This window comes from Ornithorhynchus anatinus, chromosome 2, assembly GCF_004115215.2.
Source record: "Ornithorhynchus anatinus isolate Pmale09 chromosome 2, mOrnAna1.pri.v4, whole genome shotgun sequence".
Lineage (NCBI taxonomy): Eukaryota > Metazoa > Chordata > Mammalia > Monotremata > Ornithorhynchidae > Ornithorhynchus > Ornithorhynchus anatinus.
Genome location: NC_041729.1, coordinates 75,959,221 through 75,974,822, shown reverse-complemented (window position 1 = coordinate 75,974,822; position 15,602 = coordinate 75,959,221). Strand labels below are relative to the sequence as shown.

Sequence of the window (15,602 nt, the reverse complement as noted above, 5' to 3'; positions counted from 1 at the left end):
CATTCCTAACCTGTAAGAGCATTGGCAAACTCTCCTCTCCCATTGAACTCTTTTGAACTGTGGAGTTATCAGCTGAACAGCTATCTGACTGATGCAGAGATTGCCTGCTGAATAGCTTTAACCTCTGGGAAGGGCTCTGACCTCCTCCTTTAAATCTTTATTTTTGTTTCTGCACATCACCGTTATTTCCTCACAGAGTGCCTCCAGTATAACTACCCATACTTCTTAATCAATTTGATCACCATGTCCTCCCGGTGGTCCTCACTTGCAGAACGTCAGGCCTGCTGATCCTGCCAAAGCAGTTGATCAAGTCAGTGTAGCGTAGTGGACAAAGCACAGGCCTGGAAGTCAGAGGACCTGGGTTCTAATCCAGGCTATGCCACCTGTTTGCTGTGTGACCTCGGGTAAGCCACTTAACTTCTCTGTGCCTCATTTACCTCATCTGTAAAATGGGGATTAAGACTGGGAACCCCATGTGGGACATGGGCTGTGTCCAACCTGATTAGCACCCCAGTGCTCTGTGCAATGTCTGGCACATAGCACTTAACAAATACCATTTTTTTAAAAAAAGTCACAATCTGAAGTCCCGATCTCAGCATTCAGGAAGGGTGCTGATGGATTTCTCTGGTTTCTAATTAGGATTCCAAATTCCTACTCTAGTGAGAAAATGTTTCTTGCTAGGGGGCGTCAATCAGTGGAGGAGACAAACCTAATGACCACGACCCCAATTCAAACCTTGCACAGTCATACCGCTTCCCAGACACCCATACTGGGAGGTCTTCTTAATGGACAAACCCTTCTTTGCACCCAGTGCCTGAATAGCTCAGGACTGTGCCAACTCCTACTCCAGCTCGTGATGCCAAGATGTTCTTGGCCTATCCGGTTCTCTCATGGCCAGGGTTATTTCCAAGACCAGGCCGAGTATGACCCACTCGAAATGCCAGGATGTTCCAGGCCTACCTGATTCTCGTGGGGCTGAGCCTATTTCCTGGACTAGGCTGAGTTCCAACCCTGCTCGTGATGCCAGTGTGTTCTGGGCCTACCCGATTTCTGTGGTTGAGTTTATTTGCAGGACTACACTGTGTTCACCCCAGCTCGTGATGCCAGTGTACCCCGGGCCGTCTCGGTTCTCGAGGCTGAGCCTATTTACTGGACTGAGCTGAGTCCCATACTGCTCATGAGGCCAAAGTGTTCTGGGCCTACCCAGTTCTCGTGGCTGAGCTTACTCCGGGATTAATGAGTCCAACCCTGCTGCAGTGCCAGGATGTTCCAGGCCTCCCTGATTCTAATGTCTGAGTCTTTTCAAAGACTATGCTGAGTCCAACCCACCCAGATTGGCAAGATGTTCCAGCCCTACCCGCTTCTTGTGGTTAAGCTTAGTTCCAGAACTCTGCCCAGTCAACCCTGCTCGTGGTGCCACGATGTTCTGCCCAGTTCCCATGGTTGAGCCTTATCCAGTACTATGTTGCGTCCAACCCTTCTTGTGATATCAAGGCATTCCGGGTCTACCCTCTCTTCTCACGGATGAGCTAATTTGCAGGACTACACCGAATCCGACTGCACTTGTGATGCCAGGTTGTTCCGGGCCTATCTGGTTCTCGTGGTGAGCTTTTTTCAGGACTACGGTGAGTCCAACCCTACTCATAATGCCAAGATTTTCTGGGCCTACCCAATTCTCATAGCTGAGCTTTTTTCAGGACTATGCTGAGTCCATCCCTGCTTGTGATGTCAAGGTATCCGGGCTGATCTGGTTCTTGTGGCTGAGCTTATTTTGAGAACCACATCGAGTCTTACTCTGCTCGTGACACCAGCATGTTCTGGGACTAACTGGTTCGTTTGGCTGAGCTTATTTCCAGGACTACAACGAGTCCTACTCTGCTTGCGATGTCAGCATGTTCTGGAACTAACCAGTTTTTGTGGGTGAGCTTATTTCCAGGACTATGATGAGTCCTACTCTACTTGTGATGCCAGCGTGCTCTGGAACTAACCAGTTTTTTGTGGCTGAGCTTATTTCCAGGACTGCGACGAGTCCTACTCTACTCGCGATGCTAGCTTGCTATGGAACTAACCAGTTTTTGTGGCTGAGCTTATTTACAGGACTACAACGAGTCCTACTCTGCTTGTGATGTCAGGATGTTCCGGGCCTACCTGGATTTTGTGGCTGAGATTTTTCCAGTATTATGAGGAGGCCAATTACTCTTGTGATGCCAGGATGTTCTGGGCCTACCCATTTATCATGGCTGAGTTTATTTCCAGAACTATGCCAAGCCCAATCCAGCTCATGATGCCAGGACATTCCGGACCTATCCGGTTCTCATGGCTGAGCTTTTACCAAGATCTTGGTGAACCCAGCCTTGCTCCTGTGAGGCCAGGATGTTCTGGGCCTATCCAGTTGTCTTGGCTGAGCTTTTTCCAGGACTAGGCCAAGTCCAAACCAGCTCATGATTCCAGGATGTTCTGGGTCTCCTCGGTTCTCATGGCTGAGCCTATCTCCTGGACTGTGCCATATCCAATCGTGCTTGTGATACCTGGGTGTTTCAGGCCTACCCGTTCTTGTCTCTGAGCTTATTTCCAGGACTACACTACATGGAGAACAACCATGTTTGTGATGCCAGGATGTTCCAGGCCTTCGTGGTATTCGTGGCTGAGCTTATTTCCAGGACTACACCAAGACCAACTGGCTCGTGATGTTAAGATGTTCTGGGGTTACCCTGTTCATGTAGCTGATCTTGTTTCAAGGAGTATACCAAATCCTACTCTGCTCATGATCCCAGGATTTGTGACAGCACCAACTCCACCACCGCTGATGATTCCAAGATGTTCCAGGCCTACCCAGGTCTCGTGGCTGAGTTTTTTTCCAGGACTAGGCCAAGGCCATACAGACTCATGATGTCATGATGTTCTGGGCCTACCTCGTTCTCTTGGCTGAGCCTTTTCAAAGACTATGCCAACTCCTATCCTGCTCAGGATGTCAGAATGTTCTGAGCCTAGCCAGTTCTCATGGCTGAGCTTTTTCCAGGACTAAACTAAGTCCTACCATACTCATGATGCCAGGATGTTCCGGGCATACCTGGTTCTTGTGGCTGGGCCTGTTTCCTGGACTACACTGAGCCCAATCCTGCTTGTGATGTCAAGATGTCCTAGACCTACCCAGTTCTCACGGCTCAGGCCATCATGATCCCATTTGTGATGCCAAGATGTTCCAGACCTACCTTGTTCTTGTGGATGAGGCCAGAACTATAACGAGACCAACCAACCCTGCTTGTGATGCCCAGTTTTTCTGGACCTACCCTGTTCACATGGCTGACCTTGTTTCCAGGACAGCGAGTCCTACCGTGCTCAAGATGCCAGATATTGCCGGGTCTACCCAGTTCTCGTGGTTGAACTTATTTCCAGAACTGTGCCAGGTCCAACTTTGCTCCTGATGCCAAGATGTTCCAGGCCTTAATCACTCTGAGTCCTAACCACACTGAGCCCTAATACTTCTGAACCCCAATAGCTCCTAGCTCTATCCAATCCAAGTCCTATCACATCCTAACCTTTTCCTTCCCAGCTCTAGTCCTTCCAGTTCTCTTATCACCAAGATGTTACAGGTATACCTATTCCCGATGATCGAAAGCTGTCATATCATTCCCCTCTGTAGCAAACAGAGCCCCCATGGTTGCCACAAGAATAACCTTATTAGTATGTTCCCTCCCCAACCCCCAACTTCGGGAGGGAGCCGCTTCACCAGTTTTCCTACCGGTGAGTAGACATGATGACAATTGAATGATTTCATTAATTATGCATTTGTAACCCTTGGTCCAATCCTTCCATGACAGTGGCTTCTCATGGATTTTTCCAAGAAGTTTCCCATTCTTCCCAAAGAAACAGGGTGTCAAGAGGCAGGTAGGTCCAATGGGTGGTCACTGGTCATTGTCCTGTCTGCGGGACTCCTCCCATCATGCATTACCTAGTCTCCACCAGTTTCAACTAGAAGCTTGTGGTGGAAACTTACTTCTGGGCTTCCTGACTTAGCATCTCGCTTTCTTCCCGTGGTTTGTCTTTTCACAGCAGCTGACCTTTCACCTATTTTGCAAGCTTCGCTTTTCACCTTACATTTGTTAAGTAAACCTAGTATTCCACTTTGCATCCTTAAATAAACCTGGCAGTCCACCTTACATTCTGTAGCCCTACTGGGGTTGTGTAGGACCTGATGCCTACAGCTTCCCACTACTTCCCACCCCAACCCCCCAACCCGCTTCCTTTTGAACCCAACCCCAGTTTTCCACTGAGGTCATGTTACCTCCAGCAACAATAATGCCAGGTTTACAGGTTTGTGATGGGGGGTGTTGTTAATTGTGAGTAGAAAGTTAGGTAGAAGAGAAGATTTGGGAGAGAAGATGAAGTATTCAGTTTGTCATGTAGAATCTGAGTCACCAGTGGGTCATCCATGAAGAGATGTTCTGGAAGCAGGAGATACTAGATTCGTGATCAGGACAAAGAGATTTTGGTTAGTGATGTAGCTTCGGGAAACAAACTCTGAGAGGGAATAGTTTGAAGTCAAGGGAGCAGATGAGCTCCCCAAGGGAGTGAGAATAGAAGAAAACCAGAACTGAGCCTTGAGGGGCACTCCTAGTTAGGGAGTGGGAGACAGAGGAAGAGCTGCTGAAAGGGACTTAGAAGGAGCAGTCAGAGAAGTAGGAAGAGTAACAGGATAGGAAAGTGACAGAGAAATTGACATGAGTAGTGGGTAGGTCACGGTACCAAAAGCAAATGAAAGGTCCAAGAGCCATAAGGATGGAATAGAGTGGAAATGGCGTAAAACAACAAATAATTTGTCCAGTAAGGCAAATGCTGAAGTTGGAAGGTGCTGGACAGCAAGTTTTTTCACTGGTCAAGACAAGCAATGGGCACAGAATTTTCACTTGGTAAACTTTGTGGCCATAAGAAAAGGTATCTGTCAAGACACGAATGCAACTGACAAAGATTTCAATTTTGTGGGAGAAGAGAAGAAAATGACATGGTGGTTTTTTCAATGATTGAAAATTGGGATTTTTAGATAGGGGACAGATATAGATTGCAGCTTTCAGATGAACCAAAAATAGGGGGTAATTTAGGTAACGACCCAAGACTACTTGACAATAATCAGGTTTCCACATTCAGGGAGAGTCCCCAGCCTTTTCTCATTTTTCTGTTCTGCTTGGTGTTTTGCTGACATTTTTCCAATTCCAGGTCTTGAGAATGCCTCCCCTGAACATGTCGAGTCTTGCTCTGTTGACAGGAGAGCCTCAGATGACCAATCCCAAAGCCCATTTTGGTTTGGAACTGCTAGGAGAGGCACCCAGTCCTAACCAGTAGATCCTGACCTCAGAGCCCAAAACTGCTGGGTGAGGCATGGTGTGAAACCCTGAGACACACTGACATCTGGAGGATTTGTTGATTTGAAAGAGGGTAGGGAGGGTAGCTAAGTGCTAAGTGCCAAGCACTGTACTAAGTGCTGGGGTAGATAGAAAATAAACAGCTGTACTAAGTGCTAGGGTAGATAGAAGATAAAGTCCCACATGGGGTTGACAGTCCCAGTAGGAGGAAGAACAGGTATTGAATCTCCATTTTGTACATGAGGGGAACTGAAGCCCAGAGAAGTTGTGACTTGCCTGAGGTCATACAGCAAGTTTTTGGCAGAACTGGGATTAGAGCCCAGGTCCTCTGACTCCCAGGCCTGTCCTCTTTCCACGAAGCCACACTGCTTCAAGCTACTGGATGATTCCATGGCTCCCAGCCTGCAACTTTATAGCCAGGACCCTCAGTGTCCATCCTCATTAGATTTATTCACCTTTATTATTTTGTATGCATTTCATAATTTTTATTAGGATAAGGGAAAGGGTCTGCTTTTGGACCTCTTTCCTTCAATTTTGTTTAAAAAGATCCATCTGCTTATTTTATCTCTATTCATTTTGGAAGCATAAAGCTTGATCTTGCCTTATGCGTCAACGCCCCACAGCGATCGAATGTATCTTGTATTTCTCATGGCCTTCCTGAGGAATATCTTGTTCATTGCCTGAATCTTTTTCTTCCCTCAGTGGTATTTATTGGACACTTACTGTGTGCAGAGCTCCCTTTTGTCATGATGCCATGTTGCCAACTAGTGTGTGGTTAGGACCCAGCAGCAAGATAAAGCTTGCAGCAATAGCAGGAATAGGAGTTGCAGTTCCTCTGCCTAGCAGGGCTGAGATGAGCCTCTGTCATGGTGGAGGATCCTTTCTGGGGGTGAGATGATGAGAGGCAGTCCTTCTCATCCAGTGATGATCCTTGACCCTAATTTGAAACTCGTACCGACGTGGCAATTTCTCACAGCAGTGGTAGTAATAGTAGCATTTATTGAGGATCTACTGGGTGTGGTAGGAAATGGAGAATAATGAGATGATATTTTGTCTTTCCACAGAGGCTTACACTCAAATGGGAGAGACAAACAAAAGAATACATACAGTTTGAGCGGTCAAATGAATACATATGTGACTTCTGAGGAATGTATAAATAAATTCCTAAGTGCTGGAGTTGGGTAAATGATTAATATGGCCCCGAGTGGTGAGAAGTCAATTGGGGAAAGCTTGTTGGAGCAGATGGAATTTTAGGAGGGCTTTGATTGGGTGGAGAGCTGTAGCCTGCCTAATGTGAGAAAGGAGGGAGGAAATTCCAGTGTGAGCAAGGGGATGGAAGTGGGAGGGTTGAGAGCAAAGTATAGCTGGAAGGTTGGCTTCTTGGGAGAAAGGAAGACGGGAAGGAAGTAGGGAAACAATAAGTGAAGGGAGCAAATAGGTAAGGTAGAACCAAATAGTAAAAAACGTTGAAGCCAACTGTGAGGAGTTTTTGTTGGATGCGGAGAGAATTAGGATGCCATTGGAGGCTTTTGATGAGAAATGTGAGCTGAGCAGTGCTTCAGGAACATAATCCAGACAGAGGTGTGGGGTAGAGATTGGAGTGGTGAAAGTCTGGAAGCTAGGTCCAGCAAGGCAGGTAATGCAATAGTCTAGCCATGCCAGGAGAAGATTCTGTGCCAGGGTGGTTGCAGATTGGGTGGAGAGGAAGGAGCAGATCCGGGAAATGTGTAGGAAAAATGAGTGGGACTTGGCAGTGGAATGAATGTGAGTTGGATGGTTGAAAAGATATCAGGGATGAAATCCAAATTGTGCAGGTGTGGGATGGGGAGGATGGTGCAGTTGTCTACTGAGATGAAAAAGCTAATGGCAGGGAGTGGGTTTAGGGGTAAAAATAATGAGCTGTACTTTAGATATGTTGAGTTTGAGGTGCCAGCAGGGCATCCAAGTGGAGATGTTCTGGAGACAAGAGAAGATGTGGAATGGCAAATCAGCTGAGAGGTCAGGCCTATATTGATAGATTTGGGAGTCATCTGTATAAAGGTGGTAGCTGAAGCCATGTGAGCAGAGGAACTCCATGAGAGAGTGATTGTAAAGCAAGAATAGAAGAGGACCCAGAATGGAGCCTTGGGGGTATGTCCACAGTAAGTGGATGAAAAGCTGAGGAGTGCACAGAGAGATAGAAGAAGAACCAGGTTAGCACTGTGCCAGCAAAATCAAGACCCAGTAGTGCTACAAGCAGAAGAGAGTGGCCCGTGGTGTCAAAAGCAGCCGAGAGTTTGAGGAGAATCAGAATGGAGTATTGCACTTTGGACTTGGCTGTAAGGAAACCATTGGAAGTGAGCAGTCTTAGTGGAGTAAAGTCAGAGGACAGAGGATCAAGAACTGAGTTGGAGGTGAAAAAAATTAAGGCAGCAGGTATGTATGACCTACTCAAGGAGATTAGATAGGAATGGGAGAAGAGCTAAAAGCTGGAGGGGACTATGAAATCAGGAGGACTTTTAAAAATGAGGGAAACATGCATATTTGAAGGGAGAGGAATCAATCAGTCCATTAGTGATATTTACTGAGCACTTTTTTATGGTGTTTGTTAAACATCTACTATGAACCAGGGACTGTGCTAAACACTGGGATAGATGCAGGCTAATCAGGTTGGACACAGTCCATTTCCCACATGGGGCTCACAATCTTAATCTCAACTTTACACATGAGTTACCCGAGGCACAGAGAAGTGAAGTGACTTGTCCAAGATCACACAGCAGACCAATGGCAGAGCCAAAATTAGAACTCAGGTCCTTCTGACTCCCAGGCCCATGCTCTATCCGCTAGGCCACGCTGCTTCTCTTTGCAGAGCACTACACTAATCACATGGAAGAGTGAAGTAAAGTAAGCAGACACAATCCCTACTGTCAAGGAGCTGATGGTCTAGCTGGGGAGGCAGACATTAAATTATGAGAAGGGGAAGCAGCAAAGTATAAGAATACCCATATAATACTGGAGGTAAGGAGGTGTGAGTATCTAATTGCTCAGTCAGTGGGACTAAGTGCGTAGGTGAGGCATCAGGAAGGGAACATAGAGCAGGGGCATGAGAACTTAGGGAAGGCATCCTGGAGGAGATCTGATTTTTGTAGATGTAGATTTTGAAGATGAGAAGGGTGCTGCTCTGGTGGATATGAAGGAGGAGGGAGTACCAGACTGGAGAGGGGGGGCATGAGCAAGAGATTGATAGAGAGAGATGAGTGAGGCACAGTGAGTAGGTTGGTGTTAGAGGAGTGAAATATGTAGGCTAAGTTGTAAAAGGTGAAGAGTAAGACTAAGTAGGGGGAAGAGATTCTTGAATTCGATATTGAAGAGTTTCTGCTTGAAGCAGAGATGGGTGGGCAACCACTGGAGGTATTTGAGGAGTGGGGAGGTGTGTGCAGAATATTTTTGTTTGTTTTTTAAAGAAAAATGAGAAGGGCAGCAGAGTGAATTATGGACTGAGGATAGAAGAGATTGGAGGCAGAAAGATCAATGAGGACCTTAATAAATCCTATAAAAATAAAAGAAAAGGAGGTGGTGCATTAGTAGAAGTGGAATATGACAAGTGCTTGAGCCAGTGACCTGTGTAGTAGCAGTTTTGATGAAGAGGAAGGAACAAGTGTTACGAAGATAGAATTGACAGGATATAATGACCGACAGAATACATAATTTGTAGGAGAGAGATGAGTCAAAGAGGTGGCTTTTTGTGATGGAGAGTGGTGGTGTCCTCAACATTGATGGAAAAGTTTTGGGGGAGGGGTTTGGGAGCGAAGATGAGTTCAGTTTTAGACAGGTTGAGTTTGAGCTGTTCATGAGACATCCAGATAGTTGAGATGTCCTAAAGAAAGGAGGAAATGTGAGAATGAAAAGGTGGGGAGAGGACAGGGCTGCAGAAGTAAATTTGGAAGCCATCCTCTTGAGATAGTAATTGAGGCCATGTGAGTAAATGAGTTCTCCAAAGGCAAGAAGTAGATGGAGAATATAGGGGAACCCCAAACTGAACCTTGAGGGGCTCCCACAGTTGGTTGTGGGGAGGGGGCATGTCAGAGGAGGAGCTGGTGAAGGAGACTGAGAAGGAGCAGTCAGAGAAATAGGAGGAGAACCAGGAAATGATGGTGTTAGTGAAACCAACATTTGATAGCGTTTCCAAAAGAAGGGGATAGTCCACAGTGTCAAAAGCAGCTGAGAGGCCAAGGAGAAATGGGATTGAAGGGAGTCAATTGGACTGGGCAAGGAGGAGGTCATTGATGACTTTGTAAAGAGTGACGTCAATGGAATGCAGAGGGAATGAGGCAATGGAGAGAATGGCTGAAAATGGCAGTGAGGAAAGGGAGGGAGGTGGGAGCAAGTGATTTTTGGAGGTGAGAGGAATTATGTTCTGAGGTAATGGATTTATAGAGCAGGTGGGAGATCTCTTGGGAGATAGCTGAGAAGCAGGAAAAAGTTGAAGAAACAGGAAGGTTTAGGTGGACTTTGAAGTTCATGCCTGATGACTTTAATATGGCCAACAAAGTTCCTCTCCCCTTCAACCAACTGTGGGAGCCCCTCAAGGCTCACTTTTGGGTTCCCTTATATTTTCCTTCTACTTCTACTCCTTTGGAGAGCTCATTTACTTGCACAGCCTCAATTACTATTTCTATGAAGATGGCTTCCAGTATTTAAGGGGAGAGATTGAAGGGGTGTAGGGGTTTCAGAAGGTATGGAAGGGTGGGTGGAGGTTGTGGTCATGCAAATCAATGAAGAAATAGTAGAGTAGTTGAGCAAAAATCATAGCTGAGTTATAGCATGGAAGTGTGGATGTGTGGTGGGAGAAGTCAGCTTAGAGCCTGGATTTCCACCCGCTTCACTCAGTTGAACGAGCACAGAAATGGAGGAAGTGGACTGTGAAAATGATCCAGGTCTTGGCAGGAAGGTGCAAGGGAGATGGGTAGATGTTAGGCCAGGTTGTGGGACAGAGTAGACTTGAGGGTGTGTATTTCTAAGGATCTACATATGGGAGGTGTGGAAGGCAGTCCAGATGAGGTGAGATGGATTGTGATAGGCAGAGTAGGTCTAGAATACAGCCGTACCAAATGAGGACTGAATTTGTGAGTTAAGTGGCAGATTAAAAAGTTGTGGTCCGAAAGTGGTTGCCAGAAATGGTGAGGTTAGGGATGAAATATTGTTAGGAGATGATTAGATTAAGTCTATCACATATGTCCATGCTGATCAGTCCCCATTTCTTCTCATATTCTGCCTCTCCCCTCCCTGCCATCTCTCTTCCTATCCCTGACCATTTTTAAGCCCTGTGTATTAGAGACTTTTGGTCTTGCAAAAAGAGCCCTGAAGGGAGGGCTCAGGTGCCCAACAGTATCCAGTTTTCCCTTTTAAGATTGGGTAAGAGTAAAGGACCTTGGCAAATAGCAGACAGCAAGGAGCACCACCTCTGGCCCTCGTCAGCTCCAACTCCAGCCACCCTTCTGCCCTAAAATTTGGAGGACCAAGCTAATGGCATCACCACCCCTTCCCCCACTGCTGAGTACACAGGGGCCATTACCCCATGGTCCCCACAGATTGGACGCTGAAGACAGGGGCCTCCTTGGACCTTCCCCAAGATGAGATATGCCCAGATGCGTTACTGTAGGCAAGCTTGCCCTTCTGAGTGTTCACAGGATTTTAAAGCTCTCCAGTTTTCCCCTTCCAGGAATGGGAGATAATTTTTTTCATTGTATTTGTTAAGCACTAACTATGTGGCAGGTACTCTACTAAGCACTGGGGTAGGTAGAAGCTGATCAGGTTGGACACAGTCCCTGTCCAACATGGGGCTCTTTATCTTAATCCCCATTTTACAGATAAGGTAAGTGAGGTACAGAGAAGTAGACTTGCCCTGGGTCACACAACAGATAAGTGGCAAAGCCAGGATTATAACCCAGGTCTTTCTCTCAGGCATCTCCTGTATCCCCTAGGCCATGCTTCTCAGACCCATCAAGTAGACCCCAATTCCACCACCCTTTGGCTCTCGGGTGCATTTGAGGTCTAGCCAGCAGCCCTCCCTACCAGTGTTGGATGCAGGAAGACTGGAGGAGTTTCTTCTCCCACTGTGAACCTCAGCATCCTGAGCAAATGCATTAATCCAGCAGCTTCTCCCCATTTCCTAACTCTCCTGTTTTCCCAATTTACCCACTGTGATTGGCTGTATTCCAGGCCAAATCACCAGTTAAAGTACCTGCTATTTAAACAGATTAGCTTTCCCTTGAGGAAGGGAATTTTCAGGAGTTTGTACCTGTTCTAGCCAAAAACCTAGAAGGGTTTTCCTATGAGGCTTAAAAATGGGGCTAGTTTGAATAATTCTCACAAAATCCTATCTGCCCTAAGTGACCAGAAATAGTCACCTTAAGGGCAGTCAAGCTCAGTGTGGCCAGGGAATGTGTCTGCTTATTGTTATCTTGTACTATCCTAAGTGCTTAGTTCAGTGCTCTGCACACAGTAAGCACTCAATAAATGAATGAATGAATCATATTTATTGAGTGCTTACTGTGTGTAGAGCACTGTACTAAACACGAGTGAGTACAACAGAGTGGGCAGGCAAGTTTCCCTATCCACACAGGCTTACAGTCTAGATGGGGAGGCAGTCTTGTCCACTGCCTCTTCCCTGGGCTGGGTCTTAGTTCCCTATTACCCCCACCTTTCTTCCCCTCCTAAAGGGGTTCCATAGCATAATAGTAGTATAAAGTAAAGCGCTAAACACTGGGATAGATAAAGTACAATCCGATCGGACACAATCTTTGGCCAACATGAGGTTCCCAGTCTAAGGTGGAGACATAAATCAGGGCATCAGACTAACCCGTCCACAAGCACCTTGCTTGGACCTGCGCACACTTTCTGCATGTGCCCTAACCTGCTTAACATAGCATAACTTGAACTGTATTTATAACACAGTTTTATTGATTGTCAAATAGTGTTGGAAGCATTGAAAAGGCAGGCAGAGTTTGATTTAGCATTATCTGAGATGAAGGTGCATACTTGGGCCCCCTTGGTCCAAAGATTAAGTAAGCATAATGAGTGAACATTTTAATGAAACAAATTCTGTATGGTGCTGTTGCCACTCTTTCATATCTGTGGTTGGTCGTGGCTAGCATTCTGGGTTTGCACATTTTCAACTCAGTATAAGCAGGCCAGAGGGCAACCGGTAGTGCTCTGAGACTACAATAGGGAGGGTCAGCTTCTGAAGCATATTATCTCTAAATGGTCACGGCAGGCTGCCAAATGTGGAATGAAGTTTGCTGGCATGCAGGCTTAAGAACCTCCGATGGCCAAATTTTATACAGCACCCAGGGCTAGTCTTGGACCTTTCCCTCTTGCTGCTTGTGCTGTTTACTGGTATATCTTTCCCACCTCCATTTATTTCCCTCCTGTCACAGAGATAGAAGCAGTGGGATAAACAGGTAATATGATCACAAGACAGGTTCTTAGTGTAACCACTATCCAGGGCTTTTTGTCCTCAGATTAATTGATTTGCATGACCCTGGATGAGTTTCCCTTCTGAGTCAACTGCTCCAGATTTTTAGGCTTCTGGGACAGAGAGAGGCTCTCAGGAAAGATTACTCCAAACCTGTAAATGTCACTGAATCAGAAACATATGGATTTGCTAGCAGTGTGGAGCAAGGAGCACTCAGGCAGTTGTGTAGTCGTGCCAAACTAAACAGGATGATCATATCGCCACAGCGCATTTTGGCAACAAAAATGATCTCTGATTTGAAGCTTTGAATGAGCTTTGAGGTTGTTTGACAGAGGACCTGCATGCACAAATCAGCTTGTAAACTGAGTCATGCCAGCAGGCTGGAAAAACCTGTGTGACAGTGGCATACGTTTTCATGATTCAGGAGCTGCTTAGAGGCATGTAATCCCCATTTCAGGTTGTGTCACTGAGTGGGGGAAACAGACTTTGGAGAAGAATTTTCTTCCCAGAAGCCTTCTTTTTTGCCTTGCCACTCATTCCGTCAAGACAGTTGAGTCAGTTCCTGAAAAGAACTGCAGCACACTGTCATTATTATTCTGAAAGATTTGAAACTCTGACTCGGAACAAGGACACCTTCAAAATTATGATGGTCTTTCTCTCTCCAGTCTTGTCTTTCTGGCCTTTAAATCCCATTAGCCACTTCTCATTAAGTTTGTGTTGTGAATTAAAGGTTAATATTGGCAGGAGATGGCCAAGTAGGCCTTGGATTGGGGCTTTTCTGAGAAAACCCAGTGCTGTCGGCATTGTGGAAGTGAAACCTCTCAAAGATAAATCACATATGTGACCTGAAGCTTTACGAAGAATGAATAAGACCCCAGGAGGAAGCAGACTCCATGAGGTAAATGGAGTCTTAGACCTTTCCTCCTAATTCAAAAGAACAACTCTGGAAAAAAGTTTTAACTGAAAAAAACTCCACGTGGTAGGATAATGGGCGGCAACATTATGATAACCTAAACAGGAAAGAGGTCTTCTAGGAGTGTCTACCAACTCTCTTATATTGTACTCTCCCAAGTGCTTAGTACAGTCTTCTGCACAATGTAAGCATGCAATAAATTTGATTGATTAATTGGGTGAGTGGAAGACGATAGCCTCTCTGACAACTGAAATGGCACCTCAGTTTTCAGAATCCAGAGAAGACCTAGTCTCTGCCCTTCTGGTACTATCTCACACTGCTTCTACTGCAGGGCAACCCAGATCCTAGAGTGTTGAGGTTTGGGGGTATTTCCAGTTTTAATCTGATGGTCTGGAGGGGATGAAGTTGGTTACTGGATTTGGGAAGGCTGTTTGAAAACATTCAGGACCAGCTTCATGGTGGAGGAAGACCTAAACGGAAGATCCAAGGAAGGGAGCTTTAAAAGTAGAGTGGTAAGAAATGGCATCAGAGGTGGAAGAATCAGGCAAAGAGTCTCCTGGATATGATTTTCATAACAGTCGGTCCCCAAGCACCATCAGTTCTGGTAGCCTGTAGTGCTGTTTCCCAGAGCTGAGGCTGCCAAATGGCTCCTAGTGAAAGAGTGCACAGTTTTCCTCCTCCTTTACACTAGTTGAAAAGTCTATGAGAAACTACATTGGTCTCGAAAAGAAAACACAATTTTAAAAATATAGCAGCTGATCTTATTCGTTGAGCACTTACTGAATGCAGAGCAATGTATTAATCGCTTGGGAGAGTACAGTGTAACAATAAACAGGCACATTCCCTGCCCACAGCGAGCTTACAGAAAAAACTCCAGAAAGAAGCTAGAGTGGGAAGATACTTTTTGTTCAGTTTCTAGCCCTGACAAAAAGAATCTGTCCTTGCCCATCTTGAGGTGCTTACTAGTTCAGAAGAATTCAGGAGGTGTCCTGGCATGGGTGCTGCCTGAGGCAGAGACAACTCTCAGTGACTCTCTTGGAACTGTTGACTTTGCTGAGCAGGCTTGGGTAAATACTTGGGCTGGGCCAGTAAGCAATTCCAGTTTAAAGGTTCAGGAGAGCAAATATGTTTGATTGCTGCCACATCCTCCCAGCCAAATGGAGTAGGAGGTTCTTTTTACCTGAACAAGAGCTTCTTGGCAGAGTGCTTTTGGCAAAATAGTTCTGCCCTTTCCTCTATTTTACTCCTTTTGTTCAATGATGGTATCCTTGAAAATAAGGAATCTTACATGGTCATGAGCTTGTCTAGTCCATTCCAAGGGAACAGCTCCACCTTTTCTTCTTAATAAAAATACTTTTGACCCCAGATTATTTTCTCAAGCACTGAGCAAGCATCCTGTCTTATTCCCAACAATTCCCTGAATTAGTTGGACGGTGTTGAGAAGGGAACAAGCCAACTTGTTCCAAGAGACTGACTCTCCGTTTACATTCCTTTGCTTTCATCAGTGGTTTCTCTTAGGCATTTAGATTGAGTGCTGTCATATTTCTTTAGAACGGTGTATTCAGTGGTGCTACAGAAATGTTTAAAACCATGTTCCTGAGTGTTTTCCTTCCTCTCCATTTATCTCCAGGTATTACGTTACAATAATTCCATTCCCTGCAAACATTTCTTCCAATCATAATAATTATGGAATTCATTTATTAAGGACTATTATGCTAAGTGCTGGAGTAGGTACAAGGTTATGAAACTGGACATAGCCCCCGATCCACCCAGGGCTCACAGTCTATCTTATCCTCCCCAGTTTATAGATGAGGAAACTGAGATTTAGGTCAAATGACATGTCCAAGGTCACACCCCTGGCCAATGGAGGAGC

At 45.8% G+C, this 15,602-nt stretch overlaps 1 protein-coding gene across 6 annotated transcripts in view; it reads left to right on the top strand.

Moving 5' to 3' along the window:
* Nucleotides 1-15,602, top strand: part of ESR1 (estrogen receptor 1) — a 276,758-nt gene that overhangs the window by 244,906 nt on the left and 16,250 nt on the right. The window contains exon 8 of one of the 6 annotated variants that reach the window (XM_039911145.1): nt 1,495-3,578. The exons of the other annotated variants lie outside the window; for them this stretch is intronic. Coding sequence (XP_039767079.1) covers nt 1,495-1,607 — 113 coding nt within the window. The 3' untranslated portion in view covers nt 1,608-3,578. Of the gene's footprint in view, nt 1-1,494; nt 3,579-15,602 lie in introns of those variants that run through there. 6 annotated transcript variants of the gene reach the window in all.